General features: G+C 42.7%; 1 protein-coding gene across 1 annotated transcript in view; it reads left to right on the top strand.

The window, feature by feature from the left end:
• Nucleotides 1–27699, top strand: part of AFF3 (ALF transcription elongation factor 3) — a 273134-nt gene that overhangs the window by 172670 nt on the left and 72765 nt on the right. The window contains exons 8-9 of the mRNA XM_065677143.1: nt 11188–11239; nt 25877–25917. Coding sequence (XP_065533215.1) covers nt 11188–11239; nt 25877–25917 — 93 coding nt within the window. The remainder of the gene's footprint in view (nt 1–11187; nt 11240–25876; nt 25918–27699) is intronic.

Below are 27699 nucleotides of genomic sequence, written 5' to 3'. Positions count from 1 at the left end.
AGGTGGTGTATTTCTGCACACCACATGCAGAATCTCAATGCTGGGGGAAAAGCCCTTCACCTCTCAAAGAGCAGCCCTCAGTTGATTACTTCAGCTGTTGCAATGTCCAAAGGAGATAATTTCTTAAAGAAGAGGAATTTCTCATTTTGACTCCTAGAAAGGGTTATCTCAAATGAAAACAAGCAGGGCAGAAGTGCTTGCTGCCATCAGGTCCCAGGGCATCTGAGGGTCTGTGCCAGGAAGCCCACAGACAACTCAAGCACGCTCTTTGACTGGAGCTGCATAATGCAATTTGAATTAATGGGATCCCTCATGAGCAACCACCCCTTCAGTGCAGCTCCACATGAAGGAAAGGAAAACCTGACCACTGCAGACTGCACATTTTCCTTCCCCAAGCAGTGAAGTCCATGGCCGCACGCTTGCCCCATGTGCCAGGACCTATCTCCAGCTCCCATGTCCCTGCAGCACCTCTGCCCTAAGCCAAGGCACCACTTGAGCAGTGCCTTCCCTCCCTCAGCCCATCCACAGGAAAAGCTGACAACTCCTCCTGTATTTTGGTGGGTCTGTTATCAATTCAGAGATGTCTGCCGTGCGGGGTTCTTATGCCCTTTCAGCATCTTGGGGTCACACCAAAAGCAGAGAGAATACCATTACTAATGCACCATCTCCTAATGTTTGTTAGGATGGTGAGCTTAACAAAAATGCTGGAAACACCCTGGCCGTGGAGGTAGCCCCTTTGGAAGCAGCACTGCCTCTTTCTTGGAGACTAGCACATGAGTTGCTGTTCTTCATAATGATCAGCAGTCCATTTGTCCCATGGGGCAGAATGCTTTGGTTTCCTTTTGTAGTCTGCCTTATAAAGAAAAAAAAAGTGTGTTTTTCCCTATGCCTAGTTCGGCTGCACATGAAAGGCACTGAGAAACCTGCTCATGGGAGAGGTTTAAGCCTGTTCCTGCAGAAATTTGAGGGCTGGAAATTTTGACAAAAATCGCAGCATCCCCTACATATTTAATGCACAGAACCCTACAGCTCACTCCTCAGAATCAACCTGGCTATACATGAGCCTTCGGGTCTTTCTGCCCCTCATTTCCTTTTTCTTTTCTCCCTCTTGCCACACACTGCATTAATTATTTGACAATATATTCTGACGTTGTATTCTTTCAACAATAGCAGAATGCAGTGGCATGTAATTAGGGGCCGGAACATAATAATGGCATGAAGATGATTTTGGCAATGAGATTTTCTTTAATTAAAATTTCATTACTGTGGAAGTGTTGGGCTATTGCCCTTTCCAGTGTGTGAGCATACAGTGTCTGTGACCCTCCAGGGATGGTTAGTGTGGTTTGCCACCCCTTGTGCCCTGGTTGTGTACCCTCTGCTCTTCTATACCGTGAGAACCTATGAGTGCACAATACGTTTTAAAGTCTCCTGAAAATGTTGATTTTACAGTGCAAGGCAGGGTTGTTTTTGTTTAGGGGGTGTCTGTCAAACAGCTGGGGTTGTGAGGAGTCTGTTGCACCATGGACCTGTCAATTTGCTGTATTTTATCCTCGCAGCCCATATCTTTAAATGAAATGGTATGTTCCCTTTCATAGTAGCCAACTGCGTTCTTGTCTGCTTATTTGCTTGTTTTCATCATTTTTTCTCTCCATCTAGTCAAATAAACCTGTAAATTCAGTGTGTACACTATGGAACCTGGTCCAAAACTATACTGTCTCCTTCCTGACAGAGCTGACAGAGAGTATAATCACTTGTATTGTCCAGAGTACTGTTTACATAGAGGAGCAATAAATACCTGTTGAAATTTTTACTGGAGGCCTCCCAGATGGATAGTTCATTTATTATTACAGACAGGGTTTCATTTACTTACTTATTAAAAGAAGCAGGTTGCTACAGCCCATTTATAACTATATTAAAACTAAATGAAGCTGTAAGTATTGCAGACGGGACTGAGTAAAATACATACAGTGGCTTTCCAGGAAACAGCTAGGAAAAGTATTTAAAAGGAAATGCTGAAAACTTTGGAGGTCCTCGTATGTCTTTCACAACCATGCTTCTACTGGCTGGAGCTTAGGAGATTATGGAGGAGGTATAGTTCCCATATGTTCCTGTCCCGCAGCTCAGTGCCATACATATATACTCTGTAGTAGCCTCTCTGCATCTGCCTGTCAGCCAAGTGACATTGGGAGGCACTGAATTAGCATGTCCGTACCCTCGTCTAGCCTTTATTGACACAGAGTGCTTCAACTGAGGATATGGAATCATCTTTTTCTTTATCCCAGAGCCAGAATATCATTGAATACCAGCCCCAGTTACAGGAGGGGATGGAGCAGCTCCATCAGCACCAATCTGTAAAACAAAGGCAAATTCATCAGGTGGATACCAAAGGTCTTAGTTTTGAAGGTATCACCAGAGGTCCAGCGTAGTCAGCCGTGAAATTAAGATGAAGGTTGTGGATGGTCTCTGTGGCACTTTTTTAGCACTGAGGACATTTCACCAGACATACCCACCCTGATGAATAAAGATAAATTGCTTACTGGATGCGAAGCACATTGTTACCTGGACACTAGAGCATGATTTTATTTTGTCCAAGCTAGACAAATAAAGGAGAGTCCCAGTAAGGAAAGGCTGGTGTCTCAAAGTAGAAGAAATTGTTGGCCAGAAATCAATGGGGTAGAAAAACCTAGAAATAAGGAAGTTTGGAATTCTTTTAAGCAGAGCTTGTTAGGTTAGCAAAATACTGCATTTTCACAGTCAAGGAAAAACCCAGCATTACCGAAAGCTATCTCAGCTTCAGTGCTGAAGTAAAAGTAGCATTTAGAAATGAAAAAGCAATCTGTGCAATAGAGATGAAATATAAAGTACATGCAATATGAAAGGGAAGATAACAATCAATCTAAAAGAGAAATTATACAGTACTGAAGGTGGATAAAAAGAATAGAGTATACCAAGGGAAAGTTCAAGGACAGCGAGAACAAGGGTTTTCTTAAGGTATATAAAGAACAACAATAAAGAAATTTCAGAGTAGTGCCTTATTAGCTGGAAAAATATTAAAGCCATTAATAATATTAGAGTCAATAAATATTTTTTAATATTGGAAAGAGCAGGGTGCCTTCCTAGTAGACAGGCAGGAAGCTGAACCGTGTCTACAGACAATAAGATCTTTAAAATCAGTTACCCGCGATACAAGTATCCATAAAACTCAAATCTTCCATGCTACCATGTAGCCATGAAGGCCACTGGTTAGCAAAATCTGAGGGTCATTTGTGGTGTACCTTGAAATAGGGGGTAAATGGTGGGAGATAGTTAATGCTGTGCGACACACCAAAAGGCTAAGAAGGAAAGTTTAACTGCTTGCCTGCCACCTCCTACTGCACACAAAGTTTGGGGGGAGCCCAAATAGGGTTCTCTTAATGCCACTAAGGAACCTAAGGATAAGAACATAGTTATGTTGTTATTTATGTTTTACTTTCAAGGAAACAAATGTCAGTTTTTATTTAACCAAATCTGATTTCATTCTGCGAGGAGCTGGCAACTAGGATGTGGTCGGAAATTATATTAACCGATGGTAAAACTTTGTGGAGAACGACAGCAAAAGAAACAGTGAGGATGGAGCAGGTTATCAGATAGTCTGAATGATTTAATAATCCAGCCTCACTTAAACACAGAGACTTGAGAGAAACCAACACACAGTTGTATATCTCAGAATAAGGAATGTCCTCCTGACTCAATTTTTAAGTGGGGAATCTGCCCTGGGAAGCTGCAACTGTGAAAGCACTGGAGAGATGGATATACAAGAAACTTTTAATTCTGGTGTAGCAAAGCAACCTCTAGCCTGAACAATCTCATTTTCCTTGCCCAACCAGCGAGATAGAGGTATAAACCACTGCTGACTTGGGTATGAACGTTGCTAAATGAGCGGTCAGCGTTATACAGATGATTGCAGTCATCTGCAAGGGAGTGCAAGAATACAAATGTCTGGGACAATGACTCCAGCATGAGGACAAATGCTTGTAATGCTGGGGATTAGGCAGAAAGAGGCTATTTGTAAGGAAATAATCACCGAGTACAAAATCAGACGCTGCACCTTCAGTGGGGAGACTTGGCAGTGGCAATCCTCTCTCTGAGACACATTAGATTGCTCAAGATTTCTGCCACAACGGCTGGCACTCAAGGCAATAGTGCAGTTCATGCACTCATTTCATTTCACATTTGAAATTAATATTTTGTAGATGGCAGCCTACGATTGCTAGGCAATCAGTGGGGAGAGCATCAGTAAATAAATAACTGCTAATCACACCCAGAGAGCCTGGGGGGCAGCAGGGGCAGAGAGGCAAGAAATGCTTTGGAAAATTGTAAGTGACGTATTTAAAACTTTTATTCCCCAAATGTGCTTCCTCCTATGATGCAGAGCATGATTAGCCATGAAACTTTGGTAATTCCTCAGAGTGATTGGACTGCTTAGGCGAGTGCTTAAGGTGTGAGCTACCAGTATGTCACTCATCACCCTTCCCTCTCTCTGAGGGGGACACTGCATGCATTTTTAGGTGACTTCCTTGCACAAGAATTGAGCTTACATGGGTTCATTTCCCTGCTTTTGTGAAGAATGTCTCCCATTTTAAAGCAGATAGCCTGGATCCTTCTGTCCAAGTGTCATTCTCGGGAAGCACTGGGGACTGTGAGGCGTTTTCTTGCCACCTTGTGAAGGAGTTAGGAAATTTAGGGTATAATTCAATTGCATTTGTTCTCCCTTTCTTTAAAGGGGGGAAACATTATCAGGGCAAACACAGTCGCTCACCAGGGCAGCTGCTGCAGAGGAAACCTTATTTCAACTTCTGCTCGTAGGAGAGAGTGATGGCTGTATCACTCGGAGGGGAATGCCTTGCATTTCTAATGAGACCGCCAGTGTAATGGGAATTTAGCAGAGCATTTAGCCAGTTTAAATGGTTTTGGAGAGCCATGTAGACCAGCTTAGACGGATTCAAGCCAAGGACAGAAAACTTTTCCTTCAGAGCATCTATTTTTTATTGAATTGCTAATTCTATTTGTATAGACTGAGTCTGTTTTTCAGGCATTTAAATTCGATACTCTGGAATTAAATCTCACATTGATATATATGCTTCATTCCAGCATTAAGTACATTAATATTTCACCAGCCTGATTTTACTGGCCTTCTCCCTCTGTTTTTAATTAGATTTGATGGTATTCTATATAATCATGTTTTCCTACATGTTTCTGTGTAGCGGAATTTGCTCAAACTGTTTGTGGAGGGGGGTTTACAACTTAAACATCATATATTCAAAGTGAATTCTAGATGCTGCAAGCAGTGCTTGCAGAGGTCTTACAAGCCTGTTGAAAGCTCTATTACAGCATTTATAAAAGATCCTCTTGATCTAGTTGTTTACCTCAATCCATAAGCTTTTGACTTTATTTCGTATAAAACACAAATAAATACTACACTTTTCAGATAGTATAAATGCATGAGCTTTTTTAAATTGAAGCATTTGCATCAGCTATAGCACTAAAGTGAAAAATAAGTTCAGCAATCAGAATCTAATTAATTAAAAATTACTACTGTATAAAACAGCTACTCGCGTATTTGGGATTAGTAAACAAAGCTATTTGAAATACCTGTTTTGGCTGTAGGTAAGCAGCAAACATAACTGGCCATCTGTTATGTGCAAGTAACCAAGGCAATAGCAACAACATTAGTTTCCCTTTTCTCTTTTTTTATGAGAAGGGAAACGTGTTCATCTGTTTCTTATGAATTCTTCGTACTTCTTAGCAGGCAGATTTTCCCTTGCGTTTCTCTTTTAGAAAACAACCAAAGACAGCCAGAAACCAAAGGTACATTTGTCTTATTGGCGCTTAAGTCGTATTATGTACGTGAGCACTCCTAGCTGAAATAATCCCAGTAACATAAGGGCACAGTCTGGATAGGAACAGCAGATTCCCACCTGGCATTCTCTCTCATTTTGCTGGGAACAAGAGTTAAAGGTCTTGCAGTGTTGTGCCTCCAGGAAGGTTTTGTTTTGGTTTTCTACAACATGAAGTAATGCTTTTCTTCTCCCACATCAGCGCATCAGTTGTGACTTGAAACATCTGGAGACAGCCTGAGAACCTTCTAGCATACTGCTACTTAGAATATTATCTACTTTCTTTCTGGGCTTCTGGTAATATTGAAATTGATGTCCAGTTCTTGAAAGGTCACTGTGCACTTATGGGAAGGAAAATAAAATGTCAATATTGTCCACTAAAAAATAAGATGTTTTTCCAAAACCAGTCTCATTCACCAAAACCACGTGAAACATTGTGGTGGCATAAACTCGAAGGAAAACTCAGTTATCTGATTTTCATATTTTGCCACAACTCTTTGCTTTGTGGGGTTCCTCTTCAACTAAATTCAAAGTATTTTTCCACTACTGAAGTTTCTTTCCTACATAATGAGCAGAAATCACACGAGTCCATAACAAACATGGTACTCTGACTGAGATGCTGCCTAGCATTAAAATGGAACAATATACTTGATCAGATTAACACATTCATGAGATCTTTCACAAATTGCAAAGATGGTGACTTCTGAATTTATTTAAACGACAATTGCAACATACATATATTTGCGCCCCGGGCTTGCAAACCGTTGCCATATTCTCTCCTAAAGCATTAGTGTTAATGGTTTAATTACTATCAATATTTTCTGCTTTCACATCTCGACTTTTTTTTCATTTTAATTATCAAAATTATCATGAAGACCATATCTCATATAGTGGCTTAGACCACCAGAGGGATGCAAGGAGGGGTTTCTCCCTCATTTTCATAACCTCTCTTGAAAATCTTCAGGGCCTCTTCTCTTGTCATTTGATTTATTTGCCAGAAGAGAATCTCTCTAACCGCAAAACAAAGCCACAGAGGCTTCTTTTTTTTTTCTTTTTTTTTTTTTTTTGAGAGTTTTATGCCTCTGTAAGTAATTTGCAGGGGGGAATTTGTTGGGGAAGGGGGGAAGGAAGATAGAATTCATTAGACCAAGGAATGTGAAATGCATCAGAGGTTAAAGTAAAAAGCAAGGTGTTAAGTCTGCTGCTTCTTTCATGTGCACCTTGTGGGTCTGTGTCTTCATTCTGTAAGAAAATAGGCATCCTCCTAAGTAGGGCCAAGCTGGAAGGGTCTCAGACTGGCTCCAGATATTGAAAGTTGCAAATGATTCCCAACTGCCTGTTGAAGACCATCTCCACTAGACATCATACCATGCACAATCCGCCTTCAAATTCACAGCCCTTACCCAGCAGCTCCTTCTCCTGCAGCTCTTTCAAACCCCAAAATCTTTGATCTGGGCCCTGGCTCTACCCTCACACTTGAAAGCTTATGTTGCTTCCCAGAGGGGAAACTAGATGTCTTCCTTCTATCCCCTGGACTTTGGTTGGTGCTGTACATGATTTTTGCCTGGGACTTGCCTTTCCAGCAAGAACACATCAGGAAGAAAGACAGACAGATGAAAGAGTGAAGCTGCAAGTCTCAACCTGACCATTCCCTTTGAGCAAGGTAGTTCCTGGGAAGCCTGTAATGCCCTTCCTTCCAAAACCCTGGTACTTTCGACCAGGAGCATCTTGCGGCCCTGTGACATGCTGGGGTGAGCAGGGTCCCTCTGCAGTGCCCCCCATGGTCACCCCACCTCAGTAGCCTGCTGAACCAATATAGTGAGCAGCCCCCACATAAAACAGGTCAGGCTTTCTGATGAGCTATGTAGGAGATTTGGACATGCAGTCACATTGAAATTGGCAGATATTGGATATCGATGCCCTCCAGAAGACTAGTAACCCCTCACCCTCTTCCTTTCCCATTGTAAATGAGTGGCGTAGCAACCCAGGCTGCAACCCCTTAACTGGCTACTGGAGAAGGAAACCAGGTGGCTTGCTGAGGCATTTCTCAATATCCCAAACTCATCCTCATTTCCTTTCATTTTGTCTCTACCTGTCACATTCTTTGCAGAGAAAGGAACAAATGCATTAGAGTGCAGTGAGCGGTCCCATCCAAGCATCCCACCCCTCGCTACCTCCACGACCTCACGGAGATTTCACTAAAAATGTGCAATTAGGTTCTGCAAAGTGACTGCCTGACCGCATGTGCTCTTTTCAAGTGCAGAAGCCCTTATGTGGCGGTGTGTGCTTTTCAGAGCTGCATCAAGTGCCATTTCCTTTTTCTAGCTTTTGCGTACAAAGTTATATTTACTCATCTTCTTAGCAGTGCCCAAGCACATCAAAGCCAAGTCCAATCCAAAAAATCCTAAAGCCCATGAATGAAGTCACTTCCTGGCCTCAATTTTGCATATTCTAAAAAAGGTGTTACAGAAAATAGCTATAGATAGGCTGTGTTGAAAAGGCTGTATTTGCACATGGCCTTATGTATGTGTTCATCTGTTCATCCTTTTACTAGTTTGCCAAAATATGTAAAGAAATTCCATCCCGAACATGGGTTGATTTAAATATGACCTGAAGTTCTGTGCTAACATAGGGTGTACCAAAGCTCCTTCTGTGCTGAATCTGTGCCAAAGTGCTTTTCAGATAAATTACAAATTAATGTAATGTAATGCCTCTCTTTAGCTTAAAGTGTTTTTCTTCTCTTTTGCCTATCATCAAGTGGGGTCTGCTAGTCTAGATATGGACTTCTTTTGAAGTCATCATTGTGATGGTGGAAATGAGTTGTTGAGGAGAAGCGCTCCTCAGAAACATCCAGACTCAAAACTGATCTAGCTTACTGCAAACTGGAGTCCCTATAACACAAATACCTCCTTGTCACCCAGGCCATGCTTCAGCCTGGGCTGTGAGAGGTGCCTCATGTTCAGTGAGTCTCCTAGTCCAGGACTGCTGGCAGGTGAAGCTGAAGCCACCAGTGGCATTGTGTCCTGCTCTGGCTGGAGCTCTGTAGATCAGGGCTCAGGGCCTCAGCTGACAATGAAATCAGTGAAGACTTCTAGGCGTGGAGGCTATACCTGCACAGCTCCTGACTTTACAAGGTAGACCTCTACATTGGCAAGTTGTCTTAACCTGATGCCTGATCCTTATGACAAATACATGGATCAAGCAGGCCAGATCCCACTCGGGAAAAAAAGCAAGCAAGCATTTTATGATGACCTGTTTTTTCCTATCCCCAGCATTAGGAGATAGTTTGTACTCTGACGGTAGTTCCAAAAGGGGCCATGAGCCCCGGGCAAGCAGTGCTTTTCTTGGAGAGCAGTGCTTCTGAAATGAGAAACAGACAGGAAAAATAAAGACAGGCTGAAGCATGCAAGCAAGGAGAGGTTGAAAGACCATCTCTCTCTGGTTAAATCACAATGAGTGCAGATTTCATCACATTTAATCACGTAGTGGCCAGTTCCGGATCTGAGCTTTCTATTTTTAAGCACTATTTTCTCAGGGATGCCCTGAACAGATCAAACTTTCTCAGTTTGAGCAATTATAAGATTGTTTGGCTCCCTGGGATCCAAAGCCAATGTGGATCTTGCAGTGTTTACAGGAAGCTTTGCTTCTCTGACGTATTTCAGCTCCTAGGAGTTACATCCTGTCGTTCATACCTGTCCCGTTTGCTCACTTCTCAGCAGGGCTTGTTAGCTTGGATGGTGGCTGCATTGATACAGCCACTGAGTTTTTGCTGACTCGGGAGATGACAGAGAAAGCTTTTTCCTGCCTGTGGACATATTTCCAGATAAAACACGAGCAAGTCTTGCTCTGAGATTGTTAAGTTCCCCTAACTCAATGGGTGTCTTATATGTTTGAGGTGTCTGCGTTGCAATGCGATATGTTGGTTTTACAGAGGAAAAATCTTGGCACAAGTAGAAGGAAATGTGGGGGAATAGCAAGACAAGAGTCTTTAAGAGATGAACTAGTGGGTACTGTAGGTTACCCTGCTCTTGCAGGGGGGTTGGACTAGATGATCTTTTTAGGTCCCTTCCAACCCTTGGGATTCTGTGATTCTGTGATTCTGTGAATTTCTGCTCTGACCTTGAATCCTGCTCCTACACACCTACGTTCCCCAAAAGGTGCTGTGGGGAAACAGGGAAGCAGCTGTGATGGCAGCAACAGGCAGGCACTGTGTGTATAGTGAGGAGCTGAGGAGAGGGTGGTTATGCTCCGTGCTCTTTTAAGACACAGCACACCGTGTAGCCCATGTAAGTGTCACGCTTTTCAGGCATACTCTTGGAAGATCTAGGCACAAGTGCAAGGAGGTGGTTTAGAAATTACTACATATGTCTTCCTGAGATATTTACACTCCAGGGACCACCCACGTCATCGGATACGTTTGAATTGCTCACCAAGCTTTCTGCTGGAGTCAAGATGAAATTGCAGATTCTCTTTTCCCCCAGCGCAAGAAAAATTAGCGACTTTCTGAATTATTACTACTATTACAGAGGCGCTTTTTAAAAATAGGAGCCATTCTTGAAGACCTTTTAAGCTCTGGGGGAAACCTTTCCACCTCTTCAACTCCTCTAACTGCTGGTTACTTAACCCCAGCTTGTAAAAAAAAAATGCCTGGAGGTAAAAACAAGCTCCTCTTTTTTGTGAGCCAGTTTAAGCAAGTTGAGGAAAGGATATGGGAAGGCAGGATGAAATCCCCATTAGGGAAGAAGCCTTATTTTTTACATTTATGTGACAGTGAAATCCTTGTGGATTCGTCTGTGCACTGAGACAATATATTTTGGTTTTAATTGTTTCAGTCAATGTCAATTTTACATCAAACATGCAATAAAGTAAAAATGGCCTTTGGGAAACATCATTGAATCTTATTCTGTGCTGCAGTACTGCCAGTGTAAATATCTACTTCTGTTTTGTAAGCTGAAAGCCAAAAGGAGCAAAATTTTCCTTTCAGAGAGACTACTGACCTGTCAGCATCAAAAATATTATTTTTAGCATATAAAAACTGTTTTTCAGTGATTGTAATAACAAGAATCTTTGCAAAATCCATTATTACTCTAGTAAACATTTTCCCTTGGGCAGTAATAGTAGGAAATGAATTAAGAAGTTGGTTGATAGCAACTGGATAAGAAAAAATTACAAAGTATCACAGCTACAGTTTCTGGGATAAAATATATTTTCTTTTTCTTTCAATTATTAAATGTTTACAGTAGCTCAGAGGAAAACGTCAAATCTGAAGCATTTTGGTAAATTCTAATTTATTCTACTGCTTGCTTTGCAGAATGCTAGAAGATGATCTCAAGTTAAGCAGCGATGAAGAAGAGAATGACCAGGTAAGAACCATTCAACTAACATGTCACTTGTAGCATGTTTCATGTGGAAACTGAGCTACTGCAAATATTTTGCTAATGCTTTTCAAAACATACATAAGGGTTATCAAAATACATGGCAGTACTGTAACTGGAGTAACAGATGTTGCTGCTCAGAGCCAGCCCGTGTGTGCTAACTGCTGGATTGGTGGGGAACAGTCTGCAGTGCTCTTGATTTATTACCTTGATGTGACCCAGAAGGTTTCTGTAACAGCCTCCTCCTGATTTGATTTTGTTTTGTTCTAAAGAGCAGCCAAGGAAGGGAGAATCAGGAATTCTGGATTAAGGGTTCAGGCCAAACTTCACAGTCACGAGCTGGCCCCAAGGATTAGCAGCTGGGCTACTTTCCTCTTACCTGCCTAGAGCCTCGCCAGCATCCCCCCGGTCCTCACCTCTCCCCTGAGCATTTTCAGTCCTGTCTCTGTGTGGCCCATGTGTGCTGAGAAAGCTGAACACAGCTGAGAGAAAGCCTTAGCTGTGCATTTGGTTCACTCCATAGCACAGCAATTAGGGCACTTGCCTGGGTTTTAATGACACCAAACTACTTGGCTGGGAGCAGATAAGTCAGCCAAATATTCCGTGTGTTGAGAGACTGGGGTTTGTTGCTGGGGGAAGGTGTCTCCCAACGTATTTTTTCTAGCTATTACGAGCTCACTAGGATAGAGCTGGATCTTGACTTTAGAATGGCCAGCTGAGTGCCTCGTTTCCAAGCGGAGTTATGCCGTACTCTCTCCTTCTCAGAATGCTGTCAGAGGTGATTGGGCTGGGGATGAGAGGGAAGGAGCCTCTTCCCTTTCTCTTGTACTAAAATGCATGTCCTGTGCCTTCAACAGAGCATATGAGGGAAGTACTGCCCCTGGTTGCATCTCACAGATGGATCCAGACTTGGATGTAACAGGGCTTCAAATATGATTATTTCAGTGAGGGGTAACTGGACCTATCTAGACTTCTGAAATTCAGGATCTTAGACAAATAATTAGGTATGTAGGCATGAAGCTCTTCCAGGGTTTTCTTGAACTCTTGTTATTAGAAGTCTGTATTTTACAATATATTCCAAACAACAGGTAAATCAAAACCTTTTAATATTTATACTACACCATTATTTCATTTATTTTGAGCAAAGCTTCTTGGTGTTAAGAAGATTCAGGACATAAATTCAATTATTTACATATTTATACAATTCCTTTTTGTTTAATGTATTTCATCCTGAAATGCTTCACATTTAATTACTCTTCCTGCTTGTCTAGATAGTTTAAAATACAGTGTATAGACAGCGTAGGGCAAACTAAAGTGAGGGACAGAAGGGATGTCTGAAGAATAACAATAGCACACCAAAAGGGGGGAGGCAGGGATCACGAGAGATGGCTTGTCCTTCAGGTTGGAAAGGAGATGGGTGAGTATGAAACAGTCTGGCAGAGCCAGAGAGCTGAAATTCAGGTTTGCTTCATAGCAAGCAGAAAAGGACATGTGAAAATGTTTATCATGTGGGAGATAAAATAACATTAGTAGGTTTAAGTGGAGAAGGGATCATGGAAAAGGGCTTCTGGTTGGGCATACACACGTGGTACCTGCAGTTTAGTGTTAGCACTTACAACTGTTAACATCTTTCGTGCACTTGACTTGTTCAGTATTACGTGTGCTACACAAGGTCTTTGCTGAGTAAGCAGAGTTTTAAAGTACAGCTGATATAGCCTGGGTCTTTCACCCCAGTGCTCAAACAAGCTTTGCAGAGCCAAGACAGAGTCTGCTACATGCGCAGCAAAGAGCAGAGCTGAGATCCCATTACTCACTTCTAATCATCACAGGCCCTAGCATGAGCAACCATCAGCAATTACTTTGTGATTTGATCCCTGTTCCTAGTCACTTTTTTTCTAACTTGACTGTACAGACAAAAATCTCCTGGAAGCACAGGCTGGCTCCTGCTATATGAAATGCTATGTAGAACCTCAGCTGAGATGTGAAGGTTTGCCTAACAAGCAATCCTAGATAAATATGCCTGCTGGATAAACAAAACACTACATTTCCATCTTCCTAGTAGGAAACATGTCCCAGAAAAGGATAACACAGGTCCTCTCTGCCAATAAATGCACAGATTATAACATGGACCTGTGCTAAATATCAGTGGGAGAACCCATGTCATTTTACTTCCTAATTCAGAGGCTCTCTAATCTCAGATCTCCTCCTAAACTTGAGAACAGGAAAGAAAGAAACCAAAGATGAAGGGATAGGAACAGGACATGAGTGATTCCTAGATATTTTTTATATAATTAACCGACCTTTGAGCAATCAAACTCATTTAGGTAATCCAATCTCTCAAAGAGCTGAAGGTGATTTGCATGAGAACTGTAAAACTTTTCATTTTGCTGATTTCTAAACTGGGAATTTTAGGGGAAAGATTCTGAAAACTCTGAAGGAGATTTTTTTTCCTGTTGGAAATCGCCAAGCAGCGACCGGAAAGTTTCTGAAGTGGTGCAAAGGAGGACAGGTGCCTCTGTGCTCCCAGAGCTGGAATCTGGAGGGCTGTGACTGAGCCAGGGAATGTGAGCCATAGATGATGAAGGCCAGATGCAAGACAGAGGCATGATTAAGAGCTTTGGGACCACAGTGGGCAAGGCATTCCCATCCCTTCCCTCCACATTGGCAATTAAGGTAGCGAGATTCACAGACCCAGGAGAGGCAAAAGAGGCTGGGTTTGAGCTGAGTGTGTGTGCGCCCACAGTAATTACATTATCCACACATATTAGTCTCTTAATTTTAATTACATAAATGTATTTTTCTTCTTTAATGAGCATAGTTTATCCATTTAAACTCATCGTTTCAATTTTACAGGCAGTGATCTTAAGATCAAATATGCAGAAGGAAAATTTCCTGTTGGCATATTTTACATCACACAGATTGAAGAAAATGTACTTTTTAATCCCCAATCAATATCTGAAGAGCATGCAATTAACAGCCACCAAGGTAGTTAACACAAATCTGCAAGTTAAAGAGCCAATTCATTTTGATTTATAACACGTAGAGTAATATTTTCATCATCGTCTCTCCCAGAAAGCATCTGAAGCTTTGTAGCATGAAGATGTCAAAATTGTACTTAAGATTGTTCGAAGTACTGAAGTGTAGTGGTTATTGCCTTTTGGTTCCTTGAAGTGTGGCATAGCACATGAAACAGTCCCCATTTTAATACCCTGCTCTTCTCCATAGAGGTCACTGGATAACTTAAATCAGCCTTGGGTGAAATATTAAAAGGAGATTGTCAGTTGTAATATGATCAATTCTCTTTTTTCCCACCTACTTGTCCTTTTACAACATGAAAATTTTGTAATAGAAGGTAGTTCTTTTAAGGAGAAAAAGATCCCCGGCATCATTTGTGCAATTCATGTCAATCAATAGCCAAATAAATTAACTGACTGGTAGGCATACATGGAATAATAATCTAACATATTTTTGCAACCCAAGTCTGCTTCCTTGTATGCATTTTTTCTGCGCGGGATCAGGTTGGTTGCCGCTGAAGTTTTGTGGCTGTGAAAATTTATTACCCACAGAGCCAATCTGCATTCTGGCTGCCAAGTCTGAATAAATAGAGTCATTGTGCTTGTCTGGAATATGTAACCAAAGTTCATCGAGTCAGCTTGACTTTCACATCCCATGGGATTCATAAAAGCCAACACCCTGGTATGTGCTCTTGATTCCTGCCAAAATTTTGTAAAATTGTATAAACAGAAGTTGAAGAAGCAATAAGAACACACTCTCAGGGACATGGCTCCGCACTCCAGACCCTGCTGTATCTTGGAAGGAAAGTCCCAATTCTAGTACTTTTTGTTTGTTCCGAATAATTGTATGACTATCTTCCTGCACCAGTAGGTAAATGCAGGGGTTGAAGACACCCTCCACACACAGTACACAGGGAGACAGTGAACAATCCCCTTGAGTTCATTAATTTTGCTCATATGCCCTGCACCAAAGGAAGAGGGAAGGCATCTGCCTGCAAGTGGCTGTGTGCCTTAAGAAGGGACCAGGGACAGGGTGGCCTTGCAGGGTCTGAGCTGTGTGAGCGAAACCAGCCCCTCTGCAGGCAAGCCAAGACAAACAGAAGGCCATGTCCCTTCACAGGCGACCCTGGGGGAAGAACAGCCTCGAGAAAGTTCACTAGGAACAGCTTCGGCGTGATAAAATAACAGTCTCGGCATCCTGGTCTGGCTCACCACCCAAAGTTCCACAGGGTGAGAGCAGCCCACCCAGCCTGTGTCTTCCCAGGGGTCCCAGGGCTGCCACCCACCCATAGCAACCTGGGGACAGCCAGGGTGGGCTGCTGGCCCTGGGGGACCTCCGCGTGCTCTATCATCGCCCTGGCCATGGCTGAGATAGAAAATCTGATGACAATTCGAGTTATAAACATACCTCCATAGATGTGTATGTTTCCTTCCCATCATGTATGTGCTTAGAAATGACATGGCTCAGCACTGGAAATGCATATTTCTGGCAGGACTCTCTGCAGTGTAGGCATATAGAACCAGCCAAATCCACCCCACTGTCACAACAGAACAAAAGTTCGCCTATGTAGCCAATGGCAGTGTGGCCAGGTCCCTGAGTAAATAGCATTAGGAAATTATTTAATTTTTTTAGTCGTAAAATCATGTTTTATTTCCTCAATGGTAGCCAGAAACAAGTGAGAAAGGATGTATGTAAAGACCATCTTTTTAATAAGGTGTAGGACTTTTCGCTCTTACTTTTGGATATGGACTGACAACAAATAAAAAGATAAAATTAGCCTGGAATGAACAGTCATGCATCCACCTTCTTCCAGAAGGAATAATTTCTAGCAGAGTTGCTATAAGCACTACTTCCGCATACGAAATGCAGAATATTCCAGCTAATTTGAAGCCATCTGTAATGAATTTTGAAGTAAATTGAAACAGGGGCGAAGTGGCTCTGAGCTTTCTTTGCAGAAGACCTCCTCTGTTAGGACAGTGCTTTCTGAAGTCGAAGATCAGCCAAGCAGAGAGCAGAGTCATGTACATCTAGAGAGAAAAGTTATACTGGGCAAATGATAACTCTCCACTTCATAGCCCTGTTGATCACGAGAACTATTTTTAGGCAGTGCTAATTGCATTCACATATGCCGTGTCCAAATATTTTAGCCACATTAAGTAATTTTCATGTTGTGCCCCCTTTTATTCACCTCTTCATCAGCGCAATACATGATGCTTGATGCTTATCAGAAGGGAAAATGAGTGAAAAAGGAGATGAAAACACTCGGCCCTGAAAAAAAAAAAAACAAGCCACAAAGCCCACAAATTTATTTCTCTCTCAAAAAATACCCTGATAAACTTGGAGGGAAAAAGAAAAATCTTTCTGATGAGAAGTTTCTCGCTCCGCTGAGCATAGGAAACTTATTTCATGAAGCCTGGCCACGTGAAGTCTGACTGCAACCAAAACTGGGCAAAGCAGAGATAAGCAGAAGCGGAAAAATTAAGTTTTGGGTTAAGGAATGGCTGGAACCTCAGGTGGTTTTGTACTTAATCCAAATGCTCTGCTTAGCCCTGTGTCTCTATAACATGAATGCATTTTTAGACTGGAGGAATAGCCACCGTAACCGCCTTACTTAACTCAGGCTGCATCTATTATTTCCCATGTATTAAAGAAGCAATCCTTTTGGTATCCAACTTAACTAAAATCCAGAGTAAGATTTAAGCCAGCTGAGTCAAGCTTTTTTTGTGGTTTGCCAGCTCTGATTTTAAAAGCTCTGTGACATCTAAATTTGCACTTCCACAAGGCATGACAAGAAGACCAAGATTGCCTCACTGAAACTGTCAGATGAAACAAAATAAGAGCTCAGTCTTGTCCTGCCAAACTTGGCTCACATCACTGCCTATCTTACAAAATCAGATTCAATGTCTGGCAGGCAGGATCAAGCTCTAAATTTGAATGCCACCACCACGAATGACAGTGAAAAAGGTTAGAGATCAGCTTGGCTCTTGGACGTGCACAAAACGTGGGGAAATTCAAACAAGGCACTCTGACCCCCATGTTCCTGAACAGCAAACCTCTAAAAATAGTCTGGAAAATAAAATCAAAGGACAAGTGCATCTTCCTTGTCTCTTCACTTAGATGCTAGGACTAAGCTAAGTTTTAGCTCTAGTAAATCTCCAAAGCCTGCCCTTTTCCTCTGGTATCACCTTTTTCCAAGCCTAACAGTTCTTATTGCTGTAACCTCCTTAACCCCATCTTGTTGAAATCTTTGCTTAGTTTTGTTTTTTCCCCCTTGTGAACTGGAATTACTGCATGAATGTCTGCTTTGACTGCCATGGGGACATATCCCAGTGCAGTCAGTTCAGCAGTGTTGGCTAATTTGGGGCATAAAGAAGGATTAGGTTCCATATCTCCAGGCTGGCTTTCCCTTGTCCCTGTCCGTCGTGAGCCCTTCAGCCTATGCACCTCTGCTCCAGCTGCAGAGAGCCCTCACTGAAGCCAGACACTGTGCCTGAGCCTGCACCCTGCTCGTGTGGCCACAATGAGTCTGTTTGCCTTTAGGAAAATTCATTCCAGTGTGCCTGTAAGAGAACAGTTAAATAACCAGGAGTCACAAATAATTTAGAGCACAAATTACTGTCATTTGTAATATTGCAGCTATTAGAAGCTGTAAGAAGAGAACATACCCTGCTTGTGTATCTCTCACACATTTGCACACACCCAAACACAGACTCCCAGGCTCTTTAGGAGCTGCTTGTTGCTCTCTGTAAGGCAGAAGATCAAGCTCACTCCTCTCCCCTTGGCAGTTCAGCTCAGGCTGGTGTGGTGTCAGCATGAAAAGCTGTGTGAAGGAGATGTGGTGCATAGAGATGGATGACAGCAGAAACAGAGAAAGAGGCAGCTGAGAGCATGTGAGGAAACAAAAGGAACATGAAAAGGGAAAGGGATTAGGGGAATAAGAAAGGAAATTAATGAAGAAAAGAAATTTGGGGGGGGGAGGGAGGGGGAAAGTACCTTATAAAGGAAATAGCAACTGTATTAGAACATGACGAGAAATAAGGAAAAGAGCCAGCAGCCAATCCATCAAAACTAGCATTTAAGAAATATGGACTGTGAAACCATTGCTACAATTTCTCCTTCACCTAGGATGAAATCTCTTTCCTCTGAAGTCAGCAGGAGTTTAGCCACTGATTTCAATCAGCTGAGGATGTTATCTCCTTGTCTTCTTTTGTATTTCCTAGCACAGTCAAAGCAGATACTTGGGTAGTAGCAAAAGCATCATAGTCAACATAGCACCTCCCTAGGCAGAGTTACCACTATTTGGGGAATTTAGTCATGTATTTCCCCTGTTTTCACATATACGGGGTTTGGGGATAATTTTACTTTAAGTTCTGAGCTTTTTGTCTTCCCAGTAAGTGTTGTAAAGCCTGTGGCACAACACTGAATATTTTTGTAAGCAGCACTGTAACCAAGTTACCTTTTCTTGAATAAGGATGCTACTTCCGTGGAGACAGGGGAGGTGACCACCACTTCGCTTGCAATGGCTGAGACCTTTCTCCAGTGTCGTTGGAAAATAACCATTTTATTAATGTTAAGTACCATGGATTTTGCTTCTGCTCATCTCCACTGAAAAAGATGAAATTTAACTCATTGGCGTTGAAACTTTGCATGGTTGTTGGGGCCAGACTGCAGGAGAAATCTGAACAGATGCGGGACAGAAGACTCAACATTTACAGATCTATAAAATTCTCTGTATGGTTAATACCCATGCTGATTATACAGTAATTTGGAGATCCAAATCACTTAACAAGTATTAACTACTTAATACAATGCCCCTGAGAGGTATTTAGGTAGAGCTAAGCAAGAATTATTATCTCTGTAGAACTGACAGGGAGACTGAGACTGAGAGGTGGCTTGTTTGAAGCCACATGGCAAGTCAATTACAAAGCCAGGATTAGCACTTGAGCCTTTCACTCGCAGGTGCCATGTTCAAGTCACTAGACTGTGCTGCCCCTGAAGATTAATAAGGATTAATAGGCAAAGCAGAGGAGAAAGAACAATGTACGCCTGAAGTACAATAATAAAACACCAGGGTGAAAAACGAATACTGAGGTGTTGAAAGGCCTGGAGAAATCATGAAATCGAGAAAGAGTTTTATAGTTTCTTAAAAGATGTGGCTCTGATGATAACCAACTCCAAGAGGGGAAGGAAGGGAGACCCTTTCAAGTCTTACAGCCCGTAAATTTGAAGTAAATACCAACCGGACAGTGAAAATCGCATTCATACATTTATATTGCAAATTTACAGAGGAACACTCAAGCTGCACTTTACAAGTGATTCTAAATCCCTCAGACAGCCACTCTGGAAGGCAATCCTCAAACAAAGCCCCTAGGAACAGAATAATGCAGTGAGAGAAGGCACTTTAGAAATCATTTATGATAAATTCTCTGACCTGAGCTCCTCAGGCAACTTCTTGTGGCCACAAGACACTCACAGGCATTTAAACAGGGCAAGTCTGCAGATGCAAGAGGGTTTCATTACTTCTGTTTTGAGCCCTCATGAGAGCACCATTGCAACACTGCGGCTCTACACTCTTCAAAGAGAACACTGAAAAGTGAAGAGGTTTTCAAGACGGAGGTGAAGGATGCCTAACACATTTGGAAAACATGCCTTAGGGTGAAAGATATCCACCCAGTGAACTGAGCCTGTCAGAAGCTGTGCTGGTGACTGGCTGCATCACAGTCTGTAAACACCTGCACAGGGAGAGGAGCTGAGAGGCTGGAAAGCAGCTCTTTCTCACAGGCAAAGGTATAATTTCCAGCAGAAGAAGGTGCCTATAAACAGAGCTGGACTAAACTCACATCTTAACAGGTAAAGTGAAAATTGTGCGTGTGGTTGGACTGAGCTGCGTTCACCGTAAGTGGATTATCCACAAGTTGTGCTCTAGGTCCACAACAGCTCCCAGGTCTGAAGCAGGAGAAAAGCATTGGAGAGTCCTGTGGCCCAAGTTATGGGATGAAGTCAGGTTGTGACCTTCACAAAATTTGCTTCCTGGCTTCACTAGTTTAGGAATAAATTGCATTTAAGCTAAAGACAAACAAGACCTTAGGGAATTAAAACAGAATCAACACGGAAGATGTATGAAGAGCGAAACGTGAAAGAAGACATATAAAAGTATTTGCTTTGGTCTAGTTCCCAAATGGCAGTATATAGTACTGACATCTTTCCTTAATTCTGGCTTGGAAAAAGTGCATCTACAGCTCACTAACCGCAGTCCAGTACAAGGTGGCATCCAGCAGCATGGGTGGTTGCTAATATGGGAGATGCTGACTTAGGGCATAAATGGCTCACTGCATAGTTCCAAGGCAGCACCTACCACCTGAGGAAGACAAACAAGCTGCTCTGGAAGCAATGCAGTTTACTCATGCACAGGTAGTACATGTTGTTAAACTGTCACCAAAGAAATGGTTCAAATCCTCACCTTGTGTACACCTGTGCCACCTCAGGGAAGTCTGGTGTAACTCGTGTGACTCCATACAATTGCTGTAACAGAGCTCTCTCATGATTAATCCACAGGACAGGAAAAATGGAAAACAAAATGCCTGAATCTGCCAAGGGTCAATTTATTGGCTTTTATTTGCCAAAGCATGTCGTGGCTGAGGTATAGGAAAATGCATCCATAGTCAGCCTGCAGTGCCTCCAAGACACTCTTCCAAGCCCAGCAGAACATTCTTCGGTAGTTCCCAATTGCTTCTCAATTGCAATCCAGAAATGCCTGCAAGCCCAGCAGTTTATGAAGCAATTATTTTCCAAACAGATTGAAAAAAAAAAAAAAAGAAAAAAGAGGGATTTCTGGGGACACTCTTAGTGCTCCTGTATCTCCAGCTCAATAGCTGTATTCCACCCGTTCTGCTCACTGCTCAGTCCCAATTACAATGAGCTAGCTCGCTGCTCAGTCCCAATTACAATGAAAGTATTTAATTTCCTCTTTGATTTCCCTTCCACAACAGATTGCAACTTGTGACACTTCAAGTAATTTTGGTAGCTCATTTAACACACACTGAAACCTGAATATCTGCTGATTATGTTCCCAGGCTCTGGCTCATTGCAATAAAGGATGGAGAAAGGAGATGCAATCTCTTGAGATTGAGAACCTGACCATGATTACTGCTGGCTGAAAACTCGCTTTGTCCCAGTAGTCTTGGGGTACAGCTAGAATCTTTCATGAATGATTAATGAACTATAGGCAGATCAATGAAACTCTGCCCTAAATGTTTCTGTAACCAACTCAGGTGGGGGTCAAAGAAGTCTAACCAGACGGTATCCTGTAATTTGCAACTCTTGATGTAGTGAAACAGAGTAATTCATCTCATTTACTGTGGCTGGTTTCTCTAGCCCAAGTACCTGAGTCAACTAAGTGATTGTTTTTTCCCTTTCCTGCTTCCTACTCAGCATTAAAGTTATTATGTGGTGAGTTGGCCTCCAATATCCGTGTTCATATTGAGGAGAACCTTCCTCCATCAGTAACTCCACTGATTCCATGAACTGAAAATTCAGGATTATACTCATTGCTGGTGAACACACTCGATAACTTATCAAGAGACTATTAAGCTTCCCATAAAGCCCTTTTTAGTGGTAAGTCTTAGAGATCTTTAAATTCTGTCAGCAATATCAAACTTTAAAATTATTTCTTATCCCATATTTCTATAACCAGTGTAGTCACTTACTTCCAGAAATAATAAAGCCTGTAGAACCATATTCTTGTCTTCCTTGGTGGATGATGAGTTGGCCTCACTAAAGTTGTTAACGATGTAAAATAAAATGCAAATTAAATAGCACAATCAAAATAAAGCTATTAAAAAAAATAGTCATGCAGGCAGTATATGATACTAAGTACCACCCTTTTGCTTATGTTGTGACATAGATAACACCAGCATATTAGAAACATAATAAATCACAGAAAGCTGTTTCTATAGCCAGGAGTTTCTCAAACAATAGGTCATGACCCTCCATGGGGATTCATGAATGAGTTTGAATGGGGGCACAAAAAACTGTTAGTGAGAAGCAAGGGTAGATATTTCGCCCGAAGTTGAGCAGCCCAGTCCTGTAGCAGGGGAACAAGAAAGCAGACTGTAATTAGTGGCTGCAAGTATTTATACTTGCTAGGGAACTGCTAACTACCTTTAATTACAACAGCTCACTTTCTCCTGGAGAGGGGAGCAATATAGACTAGAATTAAAATTGCCGGATAGTTGCTAACTGCCTTTCATTGCAGGCAATAGATCTGTTTCTCCAGGGAGGAAGAATAAACTTGCGACTGGAACTTATTCCCCCGTCATTTGGAAATGGGGCCATTACTAACTCCGGGGGTCACACAAATATGCAGTCAGACATGGCTGTATTTTCAGGCGGTGTAAGAAAGAAATCAATAGCCTCATTTACAGAATGTGCAACTACCAAGCAAAGACTGAGGCGCCCCATGCAAAGGATGTTTATTAAAGAACTTAAAATGAGAGGCTAATTGAAAAAGTATGATCTCACTGAAATGCACTTGTCCATTTCTCTCTGCTGCCCTGACTGTCATTTGAACCCACTTTCTTGCCCAGAAGGTATCACCTTTTCAAAGGTGTCAGCAACTGGATGTGCCAGGATGGAAACTGATCGAGACTGCAGTCCAACACCACATGGTTAGCACCTTAAACAGGTCAAGATAAGAGTTCTCTCTTCTTCCCTCCTGCATGCAGCTTTTATTGAGACTGGAAAAGAAAGTATCCACCTCTTTTCTCTCTCTCAAAATGAGGGATTTTGGGGAAATACAAGAGTGATACATACCCCATGCCCCCATGTTGAGGGCTTTTAGTGTCATCAAAGTCCATGCTTGCTTTCTTGAGGTCTCTTGTAAGAAGGTCCATATGGCCTGTGGCTACAGAGCAGCCTGTTTCCTTCAGCCTTCTGGCTATGGCAGCCACCACATACCTTGCTGGAGGAGTGCTCTACAGCCGCCCAGAATGGAGTAAGAGTGATGACAGGTGAAAGTGACCTTGCAGGTGGGCACACACTTATCTCAGCAGCAAAGGCCTCCACTGCACACGGCCCACATGGTCCCATTCCCATTCTCACATCACATCCTGAAGTGTGACAACCTGTACCTGGGGAAGCAGCTCAGAAGAGGGATCCAGGTTACAAATTACCTGGGGGGAAAAAGAGAAAGAGAGAAAAAGAGAGAGAAAGAAAGAAAAGAAAGGAAGGGAGGGAGGAAGAAAGGGAGAGAGGAAAGGAAAGGAAAAGAAAGGAAAGGAAAAAGGAAAGGAAAGGAAAGGAAAGGAAAGGAAAGGAAAGGAAAGGAAAGGAAAGGAAAGGAAAGGAAAGGAAAGGAAAGGAAAGGAAAGGAAAGGAAAGGAAAGGAAAGGAAAGGAAAGGAAAGGAAAGGAAAGGAAAGGAAAGGAAAGGAAAGGAAAGGAAAGGAAAGGAGAGGAAAGAGGGAAAGAAAGAGAGAAGGAAGGAAGTAGGGAAGGAAGGGAAATAGAAAATAAATTAAAAAGAAGGAAACATATTATTTTTCAGGTGGATCAGTTTTCCAACCTGTTGCATTGAACAACCACATGAACAGTTGTAGTGGTCTGAGCCAAGAGTGGGAAACATTAGAAGTGGCTTTAACAGCACTGCCACGTAGTGGCTGATTGTGAGTGGAAGACTAGCCCTAGATCCTGGCAGGAGAAAAGGCGAGGTGAACTGAATGGTGTCTAAACACCATTCTAAACAAAGGCTTAACATAGCACAAGCCTCACCATTGAAGCCAGGCAGCTTGCAACTCAAAATGGAAACAGCTTCCTGCTAGTGAGGGTCATTAGGCAGGGAGGATATGAACTTGTATTGGCCCAGGGCGTTAAAGAAGACATTTAAGCCATAAGACATTCTTAAACCTAAGGTTTGGGTCTCTGTGGGATGAAATTGTCATAATGAGCTCTCCTCCTTGCAGAGGAGAAGGTAAAAATGGTGCCAGCCCATTGGACTGAAGAATGACTGCTCCCAATAAATCCTGCCCTGTACCAGTGGCCTGGGTGACGTGGATGGCATTTTATCCAAAGACCATGCAAACAGGATGACCTACTGAAGAAAGTAAAAAATACCAGACTCCAAATACTATTTTTCTGACACTAAACCCAGCATGTCTGTGCCATGGGCATACTCCTACTGAGCTGATGGGACCTTCCTAGCCCTTCCAACAGGTTCTCTGCCTGCTGTAAAAGTCACCAATAAGGTAAACCCCTCCTCAAGCTGTGCCACCTTGTCTTCTAACAATTTGGCATCTGATATATGGCAAATTACTTCTTCCCAGGCAACTCAGGAGGCACAAGTTCCTACTTCAAGTAGAAACTCTTCCCAAAGCATTCCTTCACTCCTGTCAGATCTACAGAGATCCACTCAGGGGATCTTTTCACACCTTGCTGCAAAATGCTCCATAACTACAACCACAAGTCAGTTTTTAGCAAGCTTTTCTTTGCAGCCTGTCAGCAGCGTTTTGACTAGCCAGAAGGGTTACGTCCGTGCTCTCTGGTGCTGAGCAGGATGCCTGCAAGCCATGAGGCTTGTTCGGGAATAGGGATACAGCCCCCAGCAGCCTGAGAAGCCAGGGAGAATGGTTTCAAAACATTATTTACTGGAAACTGCAAAGACAAAACCGATATTTAATTCCCTGCCCCTTCCTTGACTCTCCGTACTGCTTATCTTTGTGTCACTTCTGTGCTAGGTGAGGCATAGCCTGGACAGATACAGCTGCGAAGGGGATGCTCTGGGCAGCTTTGAGTGGAATGGAGGCTTTAAAATAGATTTTCAAGCCATTATGGATTTCATCTTTGCTTAGCAGCTGGTTACTGTGCTGAAGCCATGAATCACACCGCTTGAAGTGATTGAAGGAGGGGAAAGAATAATAATCATAAAGTGGCAAACTAGCTCAGGGATAGGCTTGGGAGCCTTATTAAACTTGAGAGGCTACAATTTCTATTCCCAGACCTGCTGGTTAACACAAGAACAAGCACCACGCTTCCCCACCCCATCCAAAGAGTTGTACTAGGCAAAACCTGAGGAGCAAACCAGCAACAGGTCAATGCTGTACTGTGTAGTCAAAAGTTGCCAGCAGAGTAACATGGCAGCGCTCATGAACTGTCTGCAGCAGCTCTGGCAAGCTTTGCAAAATTTGTAATTATAGCTACGGGCTTCATCGCAAAAGGAACCAAAATATGTGATGGTTGTTTCTGTGGAAGAATGGGAGGAGACTAATGGTAAAGGAGAGGGAGTGGGAGTGCGGAAGCGGGGAGACGGGAAGGCAGGGAACCAAACCCTGCCGAGGTTTCAGGGACCCGCAGGAAAAATCGTCTAAATAGAGTAGTTCAGACCTCAAATACCGTGCAGTGCTTTGACAATCTTCTAGTTTACGGTGTACTTAACAAAGTGTTCTTACATTTAGTAGGCTGGAATGTCCATTTGACTATAGACTCTCTGCTACTTTGCTCGTACTTTAACATTTTGGACACGTGACAAAAATGTGTGTAACGCATTTTTTAAAGTGTTGATTGTGCTCGTAATTTTCAAGTCAGAATATAAAATAAACATCTCTGCCCTTTCTTCCAGCAGGCAGCACAGAGATCTGCTCTCCGCGTTCTATCTGACAGGTACATTTTGTCATTTTTATGAACTATAAATTGCTTTATGAAACGTTGAGCCCTATTTATTGTGGCGTATAACTCATAATCGGATTTTGTCCCCAAAGTATCTGTGAACTGGGATGTTAAACATTTTGCATGCTTGGATTTGTCATGCATGTGTAGAGTTTATTACTGCAAAAATCACAGTCTTGTTGTATTTCATACAGAGTATGCAGAATCCCTTGTTGTGATACCAAACGAGAGATAAGAAACTTACTGGAGAGGGCATGAATGATGCAGTAAATTCGGAGCTTGAGAGTTTGCTGAGATATATCTGAGCTCATTTTTCAGCAATAAGTACTTCATTTATTTGGAGATGTTCTCTTTTGACTTTTTCCAAATCCTTTCCCTGGGAATTACTCTTTTTTTGGTGAGATTCTCTGTACATTTTATGCACAAAAACAATCCCCTTTTTACCCCTAAGTTTTGAAGGATTGGTGTTTTGGAGGAATTTAATTCTTTTTTTTTTTTCACTTTTTCCAGAACTGTAGCAGTGCTCCAGGCAGATAAGCAGGGGACCAAATCCTTAGACAGTGTTCAAGTTTTACTCAGCTCTTTTTCAAGCAAAAATCCATTAACTTCATTGGGAAGCTTGCCCGAGTGAGGAATTCAGGATTTGGGCCATAGTAAATGTTATGGTTGGGCCCGTAGGTCTGCACAGGTATTTACCTTAGATGACTTTTATGAAAGAGGATTGATTGAAATATAAGGTAGCTTTCTAAGACGGTCCTGATTTCTTTTCCAGTTTGGGGCAAGGGGTGCGGGGGGGGGGGGGGGGAGGGAAGGGGGAGGAGAGACTGTACATTTTAGTGCCTGTGAAAAAGGCCTAGCAGATTTACATTTATCCACAAATGAGGTACTGTGTCATGCAGGCTGACACAGAGTAAATTTCCCCATGCCTTGTTGGCAGCCCCCTCTGCTCTGTCTGGCCCCCCGCCCCCCGCCTCCCTGGGAATAAGCAGTAATTGACTCTGGAAGCCAGCTCAGGCCAGGATTTCTCCAGAGCAGAGCCTGTCACTTAGGCTGAATTATATGTTGTGCATGGATGAATAACATTTCTCTCTGCTTGGAAGCTAAGACCGCCAAAATTATCGACCTTTCTCCCCCTCTAAGTTTACAAACACTGTTTTGTTTAGAATTTTCTCCCCCCTTAAGGAATAAAATTCCCGAGTGAAATGTATGGGATGTGGGTGAAATTGCTGGCACGGTTGTAGGGCACACAAGTATATGCTGGGACGAATGCAAAATGAAAGAGGTGTCAGAGTCATCATTATGCCCCTCTCCCTGGAGGTGTATGTGCTTGCCCCCCGAGGCAAAGCAGCTTTTGCACTTGGTGGGGACAATACCGTGACCAAAGGAAATGTGGGTGTTTTTTCTCAGCATCCTTCCCTGGGGCTGAATGAGGAACATTCCTTCAGAGGTGCCCCTGGAGGTAGTTAATGAGCCCCAAACCCTGCAGTGCGGTCTCCCCTAGAAAAGAAAAGGGGCAGTGATGGATAGATGCTCCCTAACTCGTCAGGGCTGGTGAGGGAGCTGGGCGCAGGCTGCCCGCATCCTCAGGGCAAAAGGGCTTAAATGTTGCCCATCAAACTTCAGATTCATTATTTATGACCATGTGTTCCCCTCCGTGCCCCTGAAAGCAGGCATGGGGACTGCAGCTTTCTCACCTGCTCTGCAAACCACCCTCTGGGTGCCAGGGCACCCTCTGGAGGGGTGCTGGGATGGCTGCGGGTGCACCCTGCAGGGTTG

This window comes from Lathamus discolor, chromosome 4 (assembly GCF_037157495.1).
Source record: "Lathamus discolor isolate bLatDis1 chromosome 4, bLatDis1.hap1, whole genome shotgun sequence".
Taxonomy (NCBI): domain Eukaryota; kingdom Metazoa; phylum Chordata; class Aves; order Psittaciformes; family Psittacidae; genus Lathamus; species Lathamus discolor.
Note: the sequence above shows the minus strand (reverse complement) of the source record. Positions and strands in the feature narration are given on the sequence as shown.